Here is a 23,613-nt window from a genome sequence, read left to right on the forward strand (position 1 = left end):
TTTGTCTTTCTTCAGGCAAAAATCAGACTAGAACAAGAGTTGCAGGCCCCAAATGTGGAGAGCTTCGTAGTTGAAAAGCATCTGGACTCTAAATTATGAAGTCTTCTGAATTATAAATTAGAGAAAATGAATATGAGCTATATGACAGATGCTTGTGAACCACCAAGCATCTGTCATATAGGTCCACTTCTTTTATTATTCACAATTTGATAATTACACTCTCCATAGGTCCACTTTTTTTATTTCATTCCATGAAATGTGAATTGATTAGAACATTTGAGATCAGAGTAGTTACAACCACCAAGCATGGAAGAGAGGGAGAGAAAAAGAGTAGTTATAGCAATGCAGAGGAGAAGAGAAGCAGGAAATAGACCTCACAAGTTAAAGAAACTTTCAACTATATACCAAAAGATATCTACATGTTTTCCAAAAATGAACCATACAATCTTTATGATCCAAATCAATCATTTTGTATCGGGGTGCAAATGAGCTGAGCGCAAAATCGTGTGCACAAGCTCCTTTATTATTTGAAGTAGTTAATCAAAATCAAGTCTTGCAGCTGAGCTTGATACGAAGGGTTGAGGTCGGTGCAATTTTTTTGAAATTTAATGGAGCTTGAACAAGCTTGTTAACAAATTAACAAGCCAAGTTGAGTTTCTATTAGTTTTTGCCAGATCAAAATATTTAGGTCCGGCTTGTTTATGAGTTGAGCTTTAAATTTTGAGCTTATCCTGTTCTCTAGTTGATTGAGCTCAACGAGCCTTGTCATCGAACCAATCAGGTGTTGCTTGCGAGTATTATGGTTTGGGTTGTAATTCTGTGAAAATCAACAAACCCCCCATGGTAACTCACAAATCTCTGTGTAAGATAAACATCACAAAGTCAATGCCTAGAAATGGTTATTATTGCAGGCCAAACAATAAGGACAGTGATTTGATCAATAAAAAATGCTTTTGAGCACACCAGTATAAGTTTCCATGCAGGCATATAAAACATAATTTTTTTATAAAAAAAAACTATATACCAATCCTGAGAGGTGTTTTGATCCTTGGTTATGCCATGCAAGGAATGCAGGATTCAAAGATGGAATTCCTCCTGCTGTTGTGATCAAAATTACAATTAAAATATCTAAAAGGTGACTCACGGTATCGATCATTTACTTGGATGAAATTCTCAAACTAGAGATACTGGCTTCCAGGATGAGGCTTAGCCTTAGGTCAAATGTGCAACCTAACATATTTCTTCATCAAGTTTATTTGAAATAGCTGAATAAACTTTTCCAAGTCAGCTTCTCTCGCTTTAGGTGAAGACTTTCTCTAACTCGGAAAGAGGTGATATGCAAATTAACACTCTGGTTCTGGTTTGAAAGTCATTACTCGTTCGAAAGTAATGACTTTCGAGCTTGACATTTTTTTTTAGCAGTGATTTGGTAACAAGAAAGAAGATTAGGTTGCGAAAAGACGACTAGGTCAGAAACAAAATTTGTGAACTTTGAAAAATTCAATTTTCCTTATAGCTTTGGGCTTATCATTTTATTATTTAAGGCGCCATCCACCAACTACTCTTGTTGATGTATATGTCATTCTCATAATAATTTCTCTAGGACCATGCTAACGTGGATGAACGGGACTCTGAGATGCAGATGTGAAAGGAACTAAAGTGTTGGTCGGAAGAAATTAATGTGAAAGGAACAAAATGTGCTATTATGCATGGTTTGATAGCCTTGAAGTCAAATTTGGCAACCTGTAGACAAACTTATGGACTCCAATGAAAGCAGGGTTTGCACTTAACCTAGCAAGAGGGTATTGTTGGTCCCATATCTCAATGCATCCAAAGTTACATGCATGCGACTGTCTCCTAATCGATTGTAAACACAACTATTTAAATACTTTTATTCTTTTGCGCCCAGGGGTGGTCACTGGAATGAGATAAATATTTTTCATATGATCTTGTCATTAATATTAACTATTGATTATTAACTAATGATTGACTATTGATTATTAACTAATAATTTATTGATTATTAGATATGAGCATGGATCCTCTGCGGTGTGCACCGTTATGGATTATCCCTTTTTTTATGGAACATAATCATTCATTTTTTTCGTGCAACCATGGATGACTGCCATCGAGAGATAGATGACTATCAAAGAAGACGGTCTATGAGTGCGTGCCTTATTGGGGATGTAGAGGATTCTGCACCGTAGAGTATCCTTGTTGATTAGATATTTATTCTTGACCCAAACCTAATACATGAGAAATGTTCAAACCCATCCAAGGAGTAAACTAAAACGCAGCTTCTTTTGTACGACTAAGTACAATCCTATATTATTTTACTCAATATATTGTGTAATCCTAATAGTACACCGGGAATTTTTATCAGCACGGAAAGAAAATAAAAGGGCAAACCATATCTTAACCATGGATTTGGAACTTTCTTCAACTCTGTTGAATGCCCAATCTCTTTTAAAAACTAAAAGTCCAAACCAAGTAGGATATAATTCAGATATGATTTTTTGAATCTACTGAATCGTGACATAATGGCATCTTACAAGGAATTCAAAAACAATTGTACGGCATAAGTCCATGTGTGAATACAAGTGAAGGGATCTTTTAGCTCAGGACAAGGCTTGATCTTGATGTCCTGTGGATATTAAATTGTATTTTGGATATCAAATATCCATTCTTAGTCTCCAATCCTGTCTGCTCCATTTATGTTCCTAATATAATGCCTGTTGAGGGGCATCATAGATGAAGATTATGTTCCCAATAAAAACAATTTCTACGCATGCACTTGTTCATTCGACCTCTGACCTAGACCAAATTCTCTATAAAAAAATTCTACGCATGCGCTTGTTCAATGGACCTCTGACCTAGATAAAATTCTTTGTAAGAATATTATTGTGGCAGAGTCCGTTTGTCTTTGCTTCCTTCAAACATCCAATAGTTTCATGCTACACGTATAATTATATATATCAACCTAAAATAATTATAGTTGAATTGTCAGCAAGGCATTTCAGCTTACAAGTTATATATGACAACGTATCACATAATCACTGTCTGAGCTCTTAAAGAAGAGTTTTTTTTTAATTTTTTAATACATAATCGAGTACACAACTCTACAACCAAGTTCAAAAGGTAATGTTGCAAGTGAGATATACCGTGATATAAGCAATGTTTTTTTAAAAAGATGCACATAAAAGTCAAAAATAGGATAAATGTCCCTAGAATAGTGCATGCCCTCAAGACATTTCAGAAATTTAACAAAATGTTACTGGCAATGCTATCAGGGACCCCTTCAATTTCTTGTGCGAGATAATAGGAAAAAAAAATAGTAGAATTCATAAGATATAGATCAAATTGCAACGTGCCATGCTAGTGCCATTGCAACGTGAGAAATTGACAAAATCATAGAAGATTGCATCGAGTTTTTTAAACAAAATGGAACTCCAAAGAGAAGGGGACACACCACGCGGATCCAAGATGACGAAAATACCCTCGAGTCTAATGGTCCTCGCCCGGACTATTTCCGTAAATTTAACGCAATGCGAAGGGCTCAGTTATTTTAATCGTCGGAAAGGCTTAGCGTTTTCGCGCGCCAGGGGCACACGTCCTCGAGAGCCCACCCCGAGGCGTCTTTCCTCCCGGCCTCTTTCTTTTCCTCCTCTCCCCCCAAATCCACATCGTGCCCCCTCTTTTTAAACGCTCGAATAAATCTCTCAACACCAACAACCGCCTCCAAGTCAAGCTCGCTTTCCTCAGCGTCGACGAATACATAACCAAAATAATATTTAATACAGACAGAGGGGATGTCCCTTTTGGACCTCTTCTTCGCTCCGCTCCCGGACCCGGTCATCGAATTCCCGAGATTCCTTCTGTTCCCATTACCTCGTCCTCGGTGGGCGTCTCTCTCGGCTGCTTCTTTTCTTGGGTTCCGATCTCATCGGAGCGAAGGATCGTGGCTTTTCTTCTCGAGCTGCGGATTTGGAGTTCTTGATTCTGTTCCAGTGATCCACTGGCTCTGTGGGACTGGGTGCTGGTAAGCAGCTTGATTGTTCGGATTATTGATCTTTTTTCTTGAGATTTTAGTGAGGATTGGTCAAATGAATTAAAGGGTCAAGAGTTTGATATGAAGCATTTCTTGCGTTGCTTTGCCAGGGCCTTGGGGTTTCTTGATAGGTTCTTGATTGGGAGTGACTCTCTTTTTGAGGTAATATTTAAGAATTTCGGCACGTGCGTTGTATTTTATTTGTTTTGCGATTTATTTGTAGGGTTCTTTTAACCTTTTTACTGCTGGAGCCTTTTTTGGTTTCAAGAAATCTTGAGTTTCTTGTCAGGGTGTTGGTTAACTATTTGTTGTTGAAATTGTTCAGTTGTAAGCATCTGTAGTTTGTTTTGTCCTATCCTATCTGCTTGTGTTAGAAGAAGAGCTTAATGAGGCAGGGAATAGGTTATTAATACAGAATATATCTGAAAAACATTTTCTTTTTTCTTTATAGTATTTTGAGATAACGAAGATAAATTAATTGGTTTTATGCATATACAGGTTAGATGACTGTGGTTTCAGAGAAGTAACATTCTGGTTATCTTTCTCTCAGTGTTTGGTTCCTCTGTGCAAGTTTTATCAAACGATGATTTGACACCATTATTTTTAGCCACACAGCTGGACTTGTCTCAAGATTTTGTTTGATTAATTCTTCCTGGATCCTTCTCCTCCCTGCTCCTCCCCACCCCGGGCCCCTTTCTTGAAATCTTTCAGGTGTACTGACTGATCACAGGGCACTCCTAAAACTTGCCTTTTTCTCGAAGGGCTAAAGGTTGCAGAAAAATGACAAAAAGTCAGAGCTTAATTAAGACCACTATAGCATCATAATGTAGATGGACTCCAGGACCTTTAATCTTTTAATTTTGGATTCTAGGCCAGACATGACTCAGAAAAACAGGGCTAGCCTGGTTGAGTTAATGGGTTTCTATTGCTTGCCCAGGTCTTTAACCATAATCACAACATTGTAGGCCAGTTCTTGAGCTTTACTCGCTGAATTTACACTGAGCCCAACAATAGCTAGAAACTACATAATATACATAGTTTTACAAAATTTACAATTTCATCTAAGCAGATTAGCAATGGATCATTAGTGAACTAGAGGTGACATTTCCTACCATGAAGCCCTTGATATGAGTTTTTATGGCCTCTTCCACCGAAAGGAATGACTATTTTGAACTAAAGTCTGCTTTACCTGCAGCTAATAACATCTTTGCCAAACTTAATTCCTTTCTTTCTTGAGTGGAGAATATCCCACACTTGGAGAGAGGCCAACCATGCGGCATATTTCCTTGCTAGCTACTTCCCCTCGGAGGATTCATTTTGGGAAAAACCCTAATGCATGGGGATGACCTGCCCCCGAATCTCAGGGATATTCTAGCTGAATACAAGAGAGGAACTCCTTATCTAAGGGTGCATGACTAGCTTGCAGTCTTGTCCTTTTGGGTTGTATATTAGTTTAGTGTTGTAATGGCCTCACCCTGTCTCAAATAATTGATCCCTTAATGTTTGTGTTCATTAAATAGAGATGTGAGCTGAACCAAAGTAATCTTTACCTACTTATCTTAGAGAACTAACAGTCCACTTTGCAACTTCTAAAAGAAGTTTCACCCTGGGATAAGCTTTTCTTGAAAGCTATTCTTTTACAAGATGCCCCCTTTGAAAGTGTGCATGGTGGTCAACTTTTGCATGGTTGTAAGGGTGGAGTTGTTGAGCAAGTCATCAATGCTTCCATATTCTTACTATCCTTTTTGACCCAATACCTCTCCTCCTTGAACATTGCTAGATTAAAGCTAGTATATGCATCTAGGTAAGCTTCTTGTATTTTTTTTTCCTGTACTTGCAGTCATTGGGCATTATTTATCCTATTTGGCTCTCCAGGGGTAAAAGTTCATGATTGTTGATGGATTGTGCTTTTTCCAATCATTTGTACATGTAGACTTCATGCTACTTGATGTATTTAGTGTATCTGTGTTGCATGAGTCAAATGTACCACAATGTCCAACTTTAACATCAGAAGTGGTTCATAACTTCTCATTTACATGAATATTGTAGAAATTGTTGTGTTACATAATTTCTGAATGTGTTTTTGATTGGCAACTACTAAAAAATTCTTGATTTTGTTCCATTAAGCTCTACTTTTATTTTGGCAGGAGGTCGAATCTTATCACTTAAGAACTTGCACTATCAGATACTGAAAAAAATTAGCTTAGATCTTATATTGCTATCAACATGTCTGGAGCTAAAATTTTCTTTTGTTGGGCTGCGGTCGCCATATTATCTTGTCTCTTTGTGCAATTTGCTGGAGCGCAGATCACTGATCCATCAGAAGGTGAATCCTTGAATCCTGATGATTACGTCCTATATTATCCACTGTCATATTCTCACCGATCTTCATAGATGTCTTTATGAAGGACAACACTAATTCCTACAAGCACATATTCTCGGATAAATAAGATAGCATTAAATTCAAAAATTTTCTCCAAATATTTGGCATAAGATGAACTGATCTGAATTTATATATTTCTTTGAAATTGGAATCATTTTTTAAGAGAAATCTCATGTTGTGACATTGTCAAGGAACATGTTAAGAGGGAGTTTTGCTTATTGTTTGTGGGATAAGAGTTTCCTGTACAGAAAGCTGGCTTCTTCTAGAAGCTTGTCTCATGCATGATATTCCTTTTGGAAATAAGTAAGTTATCTGTCGAAGCTTGTCTCACATACCTATCCTTATGGAAATAAATTTTCTGTCTCTTAAAATAACTAGAGCTAGATTCTCAGGTTATGTTGATTTGCAAAATAAAGGAACAGGGCTTTGTTTAGCATGTCATCACAGTTCATGAATGGAAAACAAAGATGTTGTGCACCAGGCTCAAATTTATTGGCTGTTTAGATAGCAGATTTGAATATAAGTTCTCAAGGAAAGGATGGAGCTTGAAGAGAGAAGAATTTATTAAGCATAAAATAAATTGAATAAGGAAATAAGGGTAGAAGAATGAGAATAATAGGAGTAGCATTATTTGCTGTAGCGGCCGGAAAAGTGAAGTGGGAGTACAAGAGAAGGAAACTAGAGAAGCGCACAGGAAAAACATTAGAACAGAGAGAGATGCAAATAATATGGAGCTGTTGAACCACTAATACCTTAAACGTAATTGATATTTAAGTTATTTGCAATTGGAACTCCATAGAACCCTTGTAAGACTGCAAAATTATTTTGAATGCAGTCACGATGCATTTAGGATTCTTTAATTCATATTTACTCTGGGATTAATAATTGATGTACAATTGGCCATGCCCATGTTGGCCACTGGTTGGCATGGCATGTTTCATGCCATGCTGTGTTGAGCTATGCTGGTCTACCCACCACATACTTAAGCTTGTGGTAGATGAGGGGGTATGTACTGATGCATTAGAGTAGTCTGACATGCTTCAGAATGGACGTACATGCATGATACAAGGCTATGTCATGTGATATATACTTATGATAGGGACTGGCATGATAGGATACTGCAACAGCTGAAAAATAATCCATCTCAGACACCACTGCTTCGGGGCAAACATGTCAAACCTAAATTAAGCAAGAATTATTTGCCTTTTTGACCAGCCACTTTTTAGTATAGAGCATAGATTAGAACCATTTAATGTAATTTAAAATTAAAATTTAAAGTCTAAACTAAGCAAGCTTTCAAATTCCTTGCATAAGTAGTTTTAAGCCACCTATTATTCTCTAGTAGCCATACTATTTTCCACCATTTATATCAAAATGAAACTCTTGCCTAGTACTACATGGGTGAGAACACCCTTAATGGTTTGTCCCACCCCAATGATATTGGGATTCTATGATGTTTGAGGCCCAAAATGGGCTGGTCAAAGTAAAACTTTCCATTTTGGGTAATAATTTGACTGGATATATCTTCCAATTTAGGAAGACTTAGGCAGCATGGTATAAGGCAAAATTGATGTAAGAATTTCTGACTCCTGGATGAATTTCATCTTAATGTCAATTCCTTAGTATTTTAGAAAACTTTCGCCTTTTTTTAACTAGAAGAGGAATTGTTGTATATGTTTTATGATCGATTAGTGAAATCAAAAGGAGCTAAAACTCTACTATTGATATTTCTATTATTTTTCATGCGAGGTCCGAGTTAATCGGATTGAAGAAATTACTTCTCTCTCTAATCGTATCAGCTGGAAAAGTGCGGCATTTGCATCAGTATACTGTACCCATTAAGAGGCCAACAGCCAGTATATATGCAAATGTTTTGTTAAAGAAGCATCATATTTTATTTATAAACAATAAGTACATGTTACACTATTCATAGCTATTTGGCAAGGCTGGGTAGGGGAGTATCCTCGCATTCTTAGTCCACTTTCCAAAAGGGTCGGGTCTGTTAACCGCTCAGCTGATGATAAGCTTCGCATAATAATTACTATTTTGTCATCCAACTCAAACTGGAGTGTCATCAGCACTCCCTGGTTCACTTGGTTTCATGTGGAAGACCTTTGCTTTTTTTCATCACTGGCACTTGCTGGATATCATTTCTATGTTTTCAGTTTGCAGTTGTCCATGTAATGTGACCTTGTCATTGCTAAGTGCACCAGCAAAATGAACCAAAATTGTATGTACAAAGTACAAACACTATCACTTTGTATAATCAATTTTATGGCAAATAACATTTATTACTTAATAGTTCATTTCCTTTCTTTTTCAACTTGTTTTACCATTTACCATGTGTAAAATAGATTATTTTGAACTACAAAGTATCAAAGTATGAAATAATCTAGAGTCCAGACTCTAGACAATGTATCATGAATTTTTTCTAGTGGTCAGTATGCTGTACTGGTCGGTACCGGGCGTATCGTACCCGTATCGATGGGTACCGGTATCGGTACGCCAATGTCGGTACGTCTGGCGTACCGCATATTGTACCGTACCGACACTCGGTACGCCTATACTAGTGCGGCACCGATACGGGGTTCGGTACCGGTACGGCGAACCTTGAGTGGTCTACTTTAGAAACTGAGACATTTGCAATGAATTAGAATAGGAATTGCAGATAAATTACTATATTGATGAATAGCAGGTGTAAGAACAATGCAATGATTACCTATTGAGTCTAATTCTTGTTAGTAGTAATTTTAAGGTTACTGATGAAATTGGATTAATAAACTCTGTTGATGTGCTGTTACTCTTAAGAGTTCATTTTCTTTCTTTTTTGGCTTATTTTACCATTTATAATATGGGTTAGTTTGAACCACATAGTAAGACATATTCTGGACATTTCACCATGAATTCTGCTCGCAGTCTACTGAACAAACTTATAAATTATACAAGGAATTAGAATATGAGTTCTGGATAAATTATGATTTTGATGAAAGGTAAAAGTAAGAGCCATGCAATAATTGCCTATGAAGACTGATTGTCATTTCTTCTTATTATTAGTAATTTTAAGCTTACTGATGAGTGTGGATTGATAATTCTCTTTTGATCTGCAGTTACTGCTTTGAAGACTATCAGGAATAGTTTAATTGATCCTTTCAATAAGCTCAAGAATTGGGACAGTGGAGATCCATGCACATCAAATTGGACAGGGATTATTTGTTACAACTCTACACTAAGTGATGGATACCTGCACATACAAGAATTGTATGACTAAAGCTTTATTCCCTTATTATTTTGACATTTACATCTGTGCATAGCAGTACATGCTATAGGTTACTTCCATAATGATCTTTGACATTGTTTTCTTCTTCCTTAGTTGAACCAACATAAGTTGGACTGGAAGTGTTTTTTTTTTTTTGGGTGATGATTCAATGTTAACATGATGATATTTGAGGGAAGATGGTCTGTTACAAGTTTTCTGGCTTTCCAGTAGTTAGCGACAGCAAATGCAGGATCAAACTTTCCAGTAGTAAAAATATAATTTATAATTTGAAAGACCCCTGCACTCAACCAAGTCACTTAAATCTTCGACAAAGTGTGTAATTTGAATTTAATGATCAGTAGAGGGATTGTTTTGGAACTTTTTTCATAGGCAACATACACCACAGTGTATTACATTGAATAGGTGTAATATCTTTGAGGTCATGTGAGCAAATCATTCATCTATGCACATCAATATAGGGGATCACTTTGAATAGACATTAACACTTACGTAGACAATAGACTCCTTTCAGCAGTACTGCAACTGTGTTATAATGCATGCATGATAAAAAGCATTATCTGCATATTATGTTACCTCCAAGAACTCTTCAATTGCACAAGAATATTTTATTCTGTTGTTAAATTGCTGGAGCATTCACCATTCTTCTTCATACTAGGACTTTTTGTCCCCTCTCTGCAGGCAGCTTTTGAAAAGGAATCTGTCTGGAAATTTATCTCCCGAGCTTGGTCGTTTATCTTATATGAAAATATTGTAAGTCTTCATGGTTTAAATCAAGAGAAAAGATACATCCACCAGTTAGGAGTCTCGTTTCAATTTGTATTCCAGCCATTATGACTACAATTATGCATTCATTATCATTTATCTGTTTTTGTCTTAAACATCTGTGGATTCTTTGTAGTGCTGATTGATATTCTTCTTTTGAAGGGATTTTATGTGGAATAATATAAGTGGCAGTATCCCGAAGGAGATAGGCAATATCACTTCTCTGGAACTTATGTAAGTTGAACTAGTAGTACTAGAATTTAGCACTATAGTGAATAGAAGATCTACACAAGTTATATCTTGTTTGTTACCCCTTTTGAGCCCTAGGTTATGAACTATTGTAATCAAGGTTCGCCATCTCAATACCGGACACTGTTCTGGTACCATCCTATTATAGTGTCGGTATGCGGTATGGTACCTTAAAAATTAAAATACCGAGTGTCAGTACGGTACGGTACCATGAACTGATTCGGTACAATACTCTTGGTACAATACGATACCGACCGGTATGGCAAACCTTGATTGCAACAATGCTTCCTGCATTTGCTTCCTTTTGCGTTCTTATGTGAAACTTACAGTGTCTCAAAACATATAAAGTAGGCATCTATCTATATTACTTTGAGCTTATTGGTATTGAATTGTCACTGAGACTTGATATTTCTTACTTTTGGAATCAACAACTACAATATATTTAATCATATTAATAGTTCTTTAATGTTTGTGATTTATATGATGGTTGATTGATACAGTTGGCACTGATATGCTTATGAATTTTTCTTGATGTTTAATTCATTATCTAGACAGTTGCATCAGAAACAGAGAAAAGCCAGGTGACAATAGGAGTTAGTCAACTGTTTAATGACATAAAATTGATATAATATAGGTTCAAGGGTTGGATCTGCAGACAGCCAGAGATTAATTGGCCGGTTAGCTGAGAAGTTAACTAAGTCATCTTGAATTCTTTCCTTTTGGAATTTTTGCTTCAGTGCATGTTTGGAATTTTCAGTATTACAAGCGAGGAAAGTCTCATTCAAGGAACTGGAGTATCCTGGTGGTCGTTGCTCTTTAATTTGCTGACCTGTCTGCTTGCAAGAATATATAATTCTGTCTTGGGAATATCCACAGATTGATGTCTTTACATATAATTGTTCTGGTTTACCATCTTTCAGTACATTGTTATTAATTTGAGACTGTAAGCTGTACAATAGATGCTGAAAAAACAGTTTTGGGCTTTCAAGTCAGAGGTGAAAAAGAACTTATAGTATGTGTGCCTTTGCTAATGTGAGACATTTCCGTGTCGTATGAAGTATGAACCGACTACTTTATTCAAGCAAATTGCAGTTGAAAGACAATGATAAGGCCACTAAGTATACTTGCTAGATATCTGGATAGAAACTTGGTCAAGATGCACACATGCATTGTGCTTTGAAATGGATATGCTGCAAAGAAAATACTACTTGAGCAAATCCATTTGGTCTACATAGAGTGGAATATCATGCTCATAAGTTTAGCTCATCGTTCTACAAAACTGTAAGTGCACCGACGAATACTATTATCAGGTCATGAATATCACCTCAATACATGTGAAGAAGATGAAAAGTTCCCTTTTTTAAGGGAAAAAACCTACATGATACATTCATATCTTGAACTTATTAATGTAGGTCAAAAAAAAATCAGTGAAAAAAATCTCTCATCATGTAAGATACAAATTCTCTTGATCAGAGGATCATGTATATTCATATTATTTCTGAGACTTAAACAGCTAAGAGATTACTAGTTGACCTAACATGCTTATGTACCTATTCCACAGGCTGGCTGAGTTGTACAATTTTGTTATTTATATACATGCCAATTTCTGATTTACATGTAAATTGTAAATCTTTCTGCGTCTGCCTACCTGCTTAGTTATGATTATAAGAATATCACGCTCGGCACGTGCATGTCGAGTATCTATGCTTTCTTGTCCTTTTCCTTGGTATCAGCTGTGCATTTTAACTTCCACACGACTCTGGAGTTCAGTGTTACCTTGCACTCATAATTTCACATTTTCAAATTACTTAACCTAAGCAAGCATGTATTTCCATACGTATCTTGTTAGTGTGCTGAGGATCCATGTGCTCTTCTATATTTGCAGGCTCTTGAATGGTAATCGACTTTCTGGACCTTTACCTGAAGAATTAGGCTACTTTCCAAACTTAAATAGAATACAGATAGACCAGAACCAGATATCAGGGCCCATACCAAAATCATTTGCATATTTGAACAAAACACAGCATTTGTGAGTATGTTTGTTTTTAGTTTGTTTTATTTAGTTATGAAAGATCTAATTTCTAATAATATACTTGAAATTTTTCACATAAGCCACATGAACAACAACTCCATCAGTGGGCAAATTCCACGTGAGCTGTCCAGATTACCAGAACTTCTTCACTTGTAAGTTTTATTCATTAGTGCATCTCTTCCTTCCTTAATCGATTAACACTCTCGCTAGATTTATTATAATGAGGTGGGGGTAGGCCATTCTGATGATTGTGCTTTGTTACCTTATCACTAATAAAGCGAATTATTGCAGTCTTCTGGACAACAACAACCTAACTGGCCATCTTCCTTCAGAATTTTCGAGGCTTCCAAAACTTCTCATCCTGTAAGTACTTTACTCTACTAGCACTAATTTGAAAATGTCATGAAACATGATGACTTTTTTTCATTGTTGGTTTTGTGGACCCTTGTTTGAACTGAAAGCTATGAGCCTTCATTCCTTGCACTGATGGTTCTGCTAAAGCAAATCTTGATTATTTGGATTAGAAAATATAGCACGCTTTTTAGAGGCTGGGTTATGCAAGAGCAATCCTTTGTAAATAGATTATTTAGTATCTTCTCCAATTACCTTGTCTCCTCTCTAAGAAAGCAAGACCTATATTAGCTTATCCAAGGAGTAATTGCATTATTTTCTTCCTCTTTGCATTTTTTCATTTTTTATTTGTTGCATTTTTGGCTTAGAAGGAGGCCTTACTAGAGTTACATTCTTTGTTGGTCCGTCTTGAAGCCCAATTATGTTTTCTGGCAATTTGACTTGATATTGACCATGTTTGGATGCTGCACTTATCTTGCTATCAGCAAGAGCTGTTGATGGCATGTATACAAAAGATTACTACACCATATAGTGTACATTGTTTCTGTAGATGTGAAAATACAAAACCTGATCTGTAATGTGGTACACTTCTTCAGTTGCCTATTCTGTATAATTATATTACCTGGCTTTTATTATAAAGAAAATGCTTTGGGAGCTGATTAAGTGTACACAGAAAGTTCCTTGGGCCCACTAATGATGGCTTGGAAACTTTAAGTTCAGCCACCTCGTGGATATCGCTAGTTCCTTCAAGTTGCATTAATCCCCTTGTGCCATCTGGCAGGAAACTTTTGATGTGCAAGAAACCAATGCCCCCTATCATAATATTATAATCTTCATGTTAAATTGATATTTTGGTCCATATCTTGATTTATAGGGGTCCTTTTTTCCTCATTTTGTTGGTAAAGTTTTTAAAGTGCTACATTTATATCTCATAGAAGCATTATGAATAGAAAATAATTTTGGCTATGTCAATCACACTGGCTATCTTGAAATAACAAAAGGTGGTGGACTATATCACATCTCACATGTAATGCTACATTTTTGTTATGCTTCCTTAGAATGCACTTCATGGTTCCTTCCAACAAAGGATTACCGTACTGCCTCATACCATCCAGTATGGGGCGTACCATATTGTACCGGATGGAATCGGTACAAAACTCAAGTTCGGGTTGGTATAGGCCCCATACTGAGGCATATTGAGGTGTGCACCGACCGGTGCCGAAAAAGTGAGAAAAATGGTTGGATGGCTAAAATCTTAGTTTACACGATATAGTTTATCAAATTGTGGTGTGGATTTTCTGAGGTTCAGGGCCATATCCTTGTGATTGAATCTATTATTTTATAACTCCTGATAACCTAATAACCCAGTCACTTATTTATTCACAAAATCACTGTTGTGTAGATATGAATTTACATATTTCATTTTTCTAGTCATTTATCATTTAGATCTACTGCTTCGGTTTGCTTCATGTGAAATTGTGAATACTAATAGTTTTACTTTTCCATCCATTTTGCAGTCAAGTAGATAATAATAACTTCTCCGGGAGCACAATTCCACCTTCTTATGGCAGCATGACTCAACTTTTAAAGTTGTAAGTGCAAGTGCTTATTATCTGTGAGTTTGTATTCAGATTTAGTGAAAACCTTTTAGATATACATAAATTTTCGGTGGACAATGTGTTGAAAATATGCACTTTTCCAGACAATAGTTTTGAGGTCTTCCTTGAAATTTGTTCTTCCTGCAGAGAATACTAGTGAAGAAGTACTTCACTGGATTTTAACTGCCAATCACTTTCATTTTCTAGTTAACTGAAAAAAGGCTACATTAAAAAGGATATAATAATGATTTCTTTTATAATGAATGTTTTATTATCTATTTTCTCCCTGCTGCTTTAAACTTCTTCTGTCACTAAGAAGGAAGAAACTATATGGTAATTCTGTTCTTTGTTTTTTTTTTTTTTTTTTGTTTTGGGGGGGGGGGGGGGGGGGGGTTAGTTTATTTCATCTAAAACTATTGATTCCAATCCTCAGTGCATATTTATATAGAACAAATTTGTGTTTATTGGCTTTCGATTTGTAAAGATCATTTTATAGTTTGTGATTTTTTGCTATTTAAACCTTAAGAAATATAAATAGGTGGAGTTTCAGTAACCAAATGGAACCCATGATGTTCCAGTAGTCACGCTTAATCCTTGCCTGTAAATGGTTTAGGTCCTAATAACATATTAATTATAATCTCATACAGAAACTGGATAGTGTTATTTGAACTATGAAGTACACCAGATGTCTTGCAAAATCTATGTTAATCTAATATATATTTTATTTGGGGTGCACATGAGCTGTGCCAGATAGTGTTACTACACATTTAGGTTTGCAGGATTGGACTGGTGAGATTTTTGAGACACTTGGACAGGAAAAGCATGGTGAGGCATTCATGGGCTTCCCAAAAATTGAGCATCCTGCTTTAACCAGAATTATAGTCACTTACAATTTGTTGAGTTTTCCTGTCAAAAACAAAAATGCTATGGCACTTCAATTTTTATCTATTTAAGTGTTAAATGTTATTAAATCAGACTCTCACATTTATAGTGAACTGTCATACCTTTTTCTTCATTGCAGTCATGGTAAGTTGGCATGAAATGTAGGAGTTTTCTATACGAATATTATTTATTAGTCAAAATTAGTCTCGTGGTCAAGTACTTTAGTTTATCCAAAATTATCTTCTGAAGCATTTAATTTTAAATTGCACAGAAGTGTCCACATGTTCAAGATTTTTAGAGGTTGCAATGTCAAACATTTTTGAACACCTGGTCATGCAATGCCCATGCTAGTGTCTAGGTAAAATTGGTACTAACCCAACACGTTCCCATGCCAAGTTGCTTCCTGATGGGTTTGATTTCAGTAATGGACACATGGAGCTTTTGCATAAATCCTCTTTTTTGAAACTAAAGCATGCTCTAAGAATGGTAATAAGCAGGAAGTGTAGTGTCAATTTGGCAAGGAATATTTATTTTTGGATGGTGTTAACTGTTAAGGTGTCCTGGTTGTTTGTTTTCATTTGAAAATGCTTTTGTTAAGCAATTCAATCATGGAACATAGTAGATTTCTTTAAAAGAGATATATGCTGGGAAGTCACTTTAAGGTTCTCAAGTCCCCTACTATGTGTAATATGCCCTTCTATAACCATCTTATGGAAATCAAGGTCTCAGAGAGGGACATTTTGCCTCACAATTATTGCTTCTTGTGATGGAAGTACTAGGAAGACTGCTCAAGAGAGTGTATTCATGCGCTGCAAGATATTAACTTGACTAATTGTGGTTTGGGTACGTGTCAGCTTACTTTATATTTGCTTATGATGCATTAGTTTTGTGTAGGACCAACTAAATGTGCTTAAGTTCAACTTCATTTGGTCCCATTTTATATTTGCTTTTATCCCAAGATTTATTTCTCAAAATGCTCCATATCAGATACAGACATGGGAGGCAAAACGTTGAAACATGTGATTTTGTAGATTCACAGTTAAGCATTGAATCTTGTTCACCAAATTTTCTTTAAAATCCACTTCATTGGGTCCTGCTTTTGATTTGCTACTAGTCCAAAAATTACTCTCAGACAGATGTGAACGTGAAAGCATAAAATGATGAAACATGTGCTTTAGTATATTAACAAGTGACTGTTCAGTTTTTTTTGTTCAGTGATTTATATTTGGTTTGGCTGCTGGACAGCAAGCCTCTATGTTGTGGAGAGTGCATTACAAGTTCAATAAGGAGAAGTTTACAGACAGAACAAACTGCAGGAAGCGGTATACTGATGATGGGAGAATTATTTAATCCGCCAGTTGGATCCTCTAAATTCTAAAGCCTGTGATGATATGCATTCTGCATTTCCTAGATTTGATGCAATTTTCGAAGTAGCTTCAGAAAATTGGCATATCATAAACTAGCCCTTCAGAATGATATAGTTTGTTTGACTGACATGCTTTCTGGATTTTATTTGTGGAAATCCTGCATGTTATGCCATATGATTGGAATCCTTTTGTTACTACAATCACAATGTATATAGTTTCATTTATAGCATCAGCAGTCTTGGTGTTACTGTCGTGGACGGTCTCTTGACTCTCTTCCATGCTTAACTATTTTGCAGGTTAAACTTGGAATAAAGTTTCCAGCTTAGAAAATCTTGCCACACCTGATTATAGCTAACATTAACAATGTTTTATTTTGGTTCACCAGGAGTCTTAGGAACTGCAATTTGCAAGGAGCTGTTCCTGATCTAAGTCAAATACATCAACTTGGCTACTTGTAGGCATTGCTATAACGTTCTGAAGTGCAACTTTATAGAAAAATATTTTTGGTCTTTTTTCTTTACAAGATTTTTATTTTCATTTTTTTAATTAACGATGATGGGATCTAACAAATTGATGGTATTCATATTTCAGAGATCTGAGCGGGAACCGGTTGACGGGATCTATACCATCTAATAGACTTTCTAACAATATCACTACCATGTAGGGAAGACTTCTTAACCTAAATACAGTTCCCACTTCCCAGTGCTTCAACATATATTGCTTGTCCTAAATCTCTTATTTTTGTTCTGTAACCTATTTGACATGAGAGTATGTGAAAGTTTTTCAATTCTTGCTTTAACTTATTTTTTGGAATTTGTATGCAGTGACCTGTCAAACAACTCTCTTAATGGATCCATTCCTTCAAACTTCTCAGGCCTTCCTAATCTCCAGAGATTGTAAGCATATACTTATTCATAGCTTTTGCACCTCTTGTTCTTCAACCAGCATACTTTCTTGTTGACAGCAACCGATTTATGATTTCAGCTTTGTTGCAGATGTTAAACTTTATTGTAAATTTGTAATCACTATACTTTTTCTTCATGATTCGTCCTAGAAGATTTGTGCTTGTGAGCTATGCATTATACCAGACTCTCATTATTCAATATTTTATTTTATTTTTATTGACAGGTCTCTTGAAAACAACAATCTAAGCGGTCCTGTTCCATCCACTGTTTGGGAAAATGTAACTTTAACTGGAAATAAAAGTCTCACATTGTAAGAACTGTTGGCAAAGAGAGATGCTTGCTTCAGGATGAGAATGATTAGCTAACATTTTCTGTCACAATTTTTCAGGGATTTCCAGAATAATGGACTTTCAAATATAGCAAATGCCCTTAACCCTCCGGCAAATGTCACCCTCTTGTATGTTTTTTCTTTAAATATGTTCCAGTGGTAGTTGTTTATCATTTGACTAGATTTAACAAATATTTATTTGACAACTTATTTTTCAAAGGGGATATTGAGTACGAATTATCTCTATCCATTCATGTATTTGCTCAATATTTGCTTGTGTTGCTAATGTTGTTTTGCTTTTTTTTTTTAATGTTCATTTACATATGCGCTTGCGTCCTTTCATTGAGGATTGTCTATTAGTGTATATGATGTCAATAGAGCCCGTACACATGCAGCAATATAGATGGTGCAAGGCATGTGCTGAGTTCACATATGCTGCTAGGATTTTAGGCACTAAATCCGGGAGTGAAAAGTTAAGTTTGCTGACACACCTACAACTATTGCTCTGATATTGTAGGTGTAAATCTGAAAAATTCAGACTAGAAACCCAAACTTAAATACACCAGTGGCAGTATTCTTATACTTTTTTACTTAGATTTGACTTGTTTTCTTTGTTTCTACTACTCCGCACTCTAAAATGTAGGCAACACTTGAGCGACTTGGAGGTTTCTCATTATTTTTGGCACTTAGTCAGCAACAAGATTTTACTTGTAATCTGTGGAGCTAGAACTATGTAGTTTACATGAGCAAACTTCGCATGAAAGAGTGCAAAAAGATCTATTGAAGCTTAAAAAATATTCAATTGTATACGAAGCTAAAATATAGGATTATATCTCTAGCTTTTCATGGCATACACTAATCCTAGAAACTCATGCATTGCTATGGGAATGTGAATAGGGTTCAAAACAACTAAGAATTGAAATTTAAAGAAGTTCACAGATGACCGAGGCAGAACGGACTTAATGAATTTGATGCAGTGTAGGATGATGTCAGATCAATATAATACTCTATTCTTCTCTGTGTCAAAAACATTTTGATGCTATACAACACATCATGAGATGCTAGTCCCTTAGATAAACCAGGATTTAGGATCTGACACGGTGAAAAATAGTACAAGACTCCTAAACTTATAGCTTTGAAAAATAAATAAAGAAAGAAAAAAGTGACAGACTATTTGATGCCTGCTGGTGTCATGTGTCAACATGGCATTATTGTGTCCTGTTATTGCTTTGTCAGATTATCTGACCTCTGGGTACTCAAGGCTACCTGGAGTCCATTATTTAGGTCATTTCTTGGATATTTGGGCCTTCTTGGAGGTCAGCTTCTTCCACTGTTGGGAGGTGTGGCAAGAGAGAATAACTCTACCTGCATATGCATTATTTCCTTATATTTATATATTGGTCAAATAAATAGTTTAAATAGCATATGCAATTTTTAGTTTATTTCAAATATGTGCAGTTCTTTTGACTTTTGGCCTTTATTTTATTCCAAGTTAATTTATCCTATTAACGCCGGTTTGGGAAGATCCCATGGGATCCAGCAGAATGTGAGCATGGGAGGGAGCAGGAGAGCGAGAGGGAGAACATTGGGGTGGGGGGGCTAATCTTGCATTTTGGCTCAGGGCATAGCTCATTTCAAGTATTTGTGTTTTTATATTCATTTAATTTAAAGAACATATGCTGTTTTGAGATTTAATAATTCTAATACATCATCAGCATCTTACATGTTCAACATACAAACAAGGGGCATTTAGGTGATTCCAGTACTTTGTATAAGCTTCTTCAATATACCCCAAGCTATTAAACCCAGCCATATGCATACATACTGATGTATAAAACTTATTTTTAGCTGTAATTGTTCTCTCAGATTGTAGTGTTAACATTCATTGGCACAATATGCACATTAAACTGCAAATTGCAGACAAGGGCCAAAACTAAATTTTCAAACTTGTCATATATGCTTTCTATTTTTATTTGTAGTTTGTGGTGCGATGCTTTTCTTTGCATGTCTAATGATTCTTTAATTTGTTGATTCTTGTTTATGACTCCCATTTTTACTCTAACATCATATCCAGGCTAGCTGGGAATCCTGTATGTGCAAATGCAAGCCAACTCAACATAGTCGAGTTCTGTCAGCCTCAGAATGTACAAGCTCCTGGAAGCTTAACAAACTCCAAAACAAGCTGCAATCCATGCTCTACAGATTCAGATTTTGAAATTAATCCATCATCTCCTTTTCCATGTTTTTGTGCTGCCCCACTTAAAGTTGGATATCGGCTAAAAAGCCCAGGGTTGTCAGATTTCCGGCCATACGTCTATGATTTTGAGGAATACTTAACATCCGGTCTTCGGTTGTCTCTTTCTCAGTTGTACATTGCTTCATTTTTGTGGGAAGAAGGTCCAAGGCTAAGGATGTACTTGAAGTTATTTCCCAACAATACAAATTTATTTACTGCAAGTGAGGTCAGACGAATACGAAGCATGTTCACAGGATGGGAGATTCCAGACTCAGATATTTTTGGACCATATGAACTTCTTAATTTTACTCTTGGATCTTATGAATCTGGTATGTCATGAAGATAATGTTTGACAACTAAATGTTTATGTGCGCTTAACACACTCGCAAAAGATGTTTTTTAAAAACTTGTTATTGGGGAATATACAATTTACAGACAAAATCAGGAGTCTGGATTGACATTTCAGATTTTCTAAAAATAACCATATTTAATAACAACATGGTATAAATTTGTGATACTGTTGGTGTATATGTAAGAGAAATTTAAACCATTTCAATAAATCTGTTGATGAAGTAGAATTCAACAAATTCAAGAATATTCTTCAAAGAGTAAGAGAAGATTTTATATAATTAAAATGCAATGAAGATGGGAAAATTTGCACGGGAATATCATTTAAAGGAATTTAGAATCTGACAACATGAACCATGATTGTTCCATCTCCAATGCATAAGACAGATTTCCAAGGTTCTTCATTGCCTCATCTGAATGTCAGTAGTCCATGAAATTCATCATCAAAGTAAAAGATCTGTTTCTTTAATAGCTAATGGTTCTGAGTTGGTTAAAAACACCTGTTTAAAAGCACCTGTACACGATACTTTTGAAGAATCTTTCAAGTATATCTTTTTGAATAAGTTACATGCTCATCTTTGAAGACGTGAGGCATAATTTGGAGTTGAAGTTTTTTTTTTATCCATTCTAAATTATGTACTTGATATTCTATTTATGTTATTAGATTTATTGCCTTGAATCTCCAGCTTCTACCACGTCAAGATGGTTGGTGTGCTCAACCTTGTTCACTCTATTAAGCAGCACCATATAGTATCTTTTTGATATATAGCCACAGGGTTTCAACTGAGCTGATTAAGTGAAGGATGTGCTCTCTGATGTTTTTTCTCCTTTTTTTTTTGACAGAATGTTTTCTCTTCTATCAGTAGAAAGAAATTTTCATTAGTGTTTTGTTGGCCCATATTTTTAAATCTAATATTGTGGTAGTTCAGTTTCTATTTACTTGTTTACATATTTCTTTTTGCTGAATAAGAGACTCCACACCTTCTTCAGAAAGGCAAGTGTAAGTAACATTTGATGAAACATCATAATCTTTTGACAGCGAGAAAATGTTACTGTGCTTTTTCTAAGGACAAAAGTTTCAAATTGCTTTTATCAAATTCTGTTTGAATAAATTTAGTGAAGCTTTATGGCTGACCATTTCAAATGATAATATAAACTAATATCTGATTATTGATTCCATTTTATCGCTGCAGCGATATCAAATCCTTCAAAGTCCAATTTAAGCACAGGTGCCATGGTTGGCATTGTGTTAGGAGCAATTGCTGGTGCAGCTACTCTATCTGCAGTTATAACAATGCTTATATTGAGAAGGCACTCTAAATATCGTCTGGTTCCTAAAAAGCGCTCATGTAAGCCCCTGGACTATAATTAGTAATCATTTAGTTAATGATTCTTGGCTATGAATGAAGTAGGTGAAAATTATGTATCAGGTGAAATGTCTATTGAAATCATTACAAGACAACAGTATTCTGACATTGTTTAAAAATGCTTAAAAATTAAGTGCTTTGAGTTGTTTTTTCTTTTTTTGCAAGTGCCAGGTTGCTGTCATACATTTTTTTTTTTGGTTTATTCCATTTTCTTAACTTAAGCTATCCTTATGAAGATCTTTGGTGCAAAGATTCTTGAATTTATTTTGTGATTCACAATTTGTTATCACTTAATGAACTACATAATTTGTAGGTGCCATCATGACACAACCTAGAAAGCTTAGTCAAATGTAATAAATTTGTAGCCACTTTTTAAACTTAATAGAAAAAGCAATTGTTGTTATGGCAATATAGTTGTGACTAGTACACCAAAATTGTTTTAGTTTATTTCATTGCATATATCAACATCAATTGTAAATAGAAATATATATTCACCCCAAGAAACCTGCAGAGCAATTACTCTCTCATGATTTGCTAATACCACTTGATGACTGCGTGATGATATACTGCCTTTGCTTGATCAAATTCGTTCACATAGAGAGATAGGTAAATTAATGATATGGCATTACTTTTCATTGATGGTGATTTTAATCATTGTTTCATGATTGTTGTTAGTGACACAAGTTGTGCATGGCTGTAGCATATTTGCAATTTTGCACACACTATCAGCTTATGTATTAACTCTGAGAGACACATATAAGGGGTTATAGTATATGATGGCAGTATTTGTTTATATATCCTCCCTATTTATGAAAAGGGAGAAAAAGACAGCCACCTGGCCTTTATTATAATTCAGAAAAATTTACATCAGCTGTGAATCAAGGTTTTGAGTGGGAAAAACAAAGATCATTTTCAGGGGTGTTAACATAAGGAAAAATCATCATTCAATCTTTTGGAAGCTTTCCTTGTATACTATTGATTTGGACCGGATATCTCCAAAATAAGATAGAAGGCTTATTGTTGCAAACAGTTGACCAATCATAAATAAGCCAAGGCCTTCTGAAGCCATCAATGGAAGAGACTTGTTGGGGAAGATTCTGGAATTTCTCTCTCCAACATACCCATGCCATCCCTGCAAGTAACATCAAAAATTCAAAACAATATGTTGTGAAGGCTTTGTGAAATTTCTCTTCTCCTGACAAGACAAAGGTGCTCAAAGCTGGATTGAGGATGCATAACTCCTAAAGATGAGCAGATTGCCCTTCCAGTTAGTAGGGAAGAACTGACAATTGGAGAAAGGATGACCCACAGTTTCAAGAGCTTGCTGACAAAGAACACAGCCTCCAATGTTCTTACCAAGTTTTTTCCTGAGATTGTCTCTAGTGCTGAGTTTTCCTTTCCAGCATAACCACAAGAAGCACTTCATCTTTAGAGGCACCCAAAGAGACCATAATGAGGCTGCAAATTTGCATCTGCTTCCC

At 35.7% G+C, this 23,613-nt stretch overlaps 1 protein-coding gene across 1 annotated transcript in view; it reads left to right on the top strand.

Annotated features, from left to right (window-relative positions):
* Positions 1–3,592: 3,592 nt before the first annotated feature.
* Positions 3,593–23,613, top strand: part of LOC103702160 (Leucine-rich repeat protein kinase family protein) — a 39,441-nt gene continuing 19,420 nt past the window's right edge. The window contains exons 1-17 of the mRNA XM_008784475.6: positions 3,593–4,038; positions 4,158–4,209; positions 6,195–6,373; positions 9,538–9,688; positions 10,386–10,457; positions 10,632–10,703; positions 12,604–12,747; positions 12,831–12,902; positions 13,042–13,113; positions 14,619–14,693; positions 17,334–17,402; positions 17,540–17,608; positions 17,773–17,844; positions 18,077–18,163; positions 18,242–18,310; positions 20,256–20,746; positions 21,959–22,114. Coding sequence (XP_008782697.4) covers positions 6,274–6,373; positions 9,538–9,688; positions 10,386–10,457; positions 10,632–10,703; positions 12,604–12,747; positions 12,831–12,902; positions 13,042–13,113; positions 14,619–14,693; positions 17,334–17,402; positions 17,540–17,608; positions 17,773–17,844; positions 18,077–18,163; positions 18,242–18,310; positions 20,256–20,746; positions 21,959–22,114 — 1,771 coding nt within the window. The 5' untranslated portion in view covers positions 3,593–4,038; positions 4,158–4,209; positions 6,195–6,273. The remainder of the gene's footprint in view (positions 4,039–4,157; positions 4,210–6,194; positions 6,374–9,537; positions 9,689–10,385; positions 10,458–10,631; positions 10,704–12,603; positions 12,748–12,830; positions 12,903–13,041; positions 13,114–14,618; positions 14,694–17,333; positions 17,403–17,539; positions 17,609–17,772; positions 17,845–18,076; positions 18,164–18,241; positions 18,311–20,255; positions 20,747–21,958; positions 22,115–23,613) is intronic.

The sequence above is a fragment of the Phoenix dactylifera genome, chromosome 8 (assembly GCF_051530095.1).
Source record: "Phoenix dactylifera cultivar Ajwa chromosome 8, Ajwa_hap1_PhDact_Kaust_v1.1, whole genome shotgun sequence".
Classification (NCBI taxonomy): Eukaryota; Viridiplantae; Streptophyta; class Magnoliopsida; order Arecales; family Arecaceae; genus Phoenix; species Phoenix dactylifera.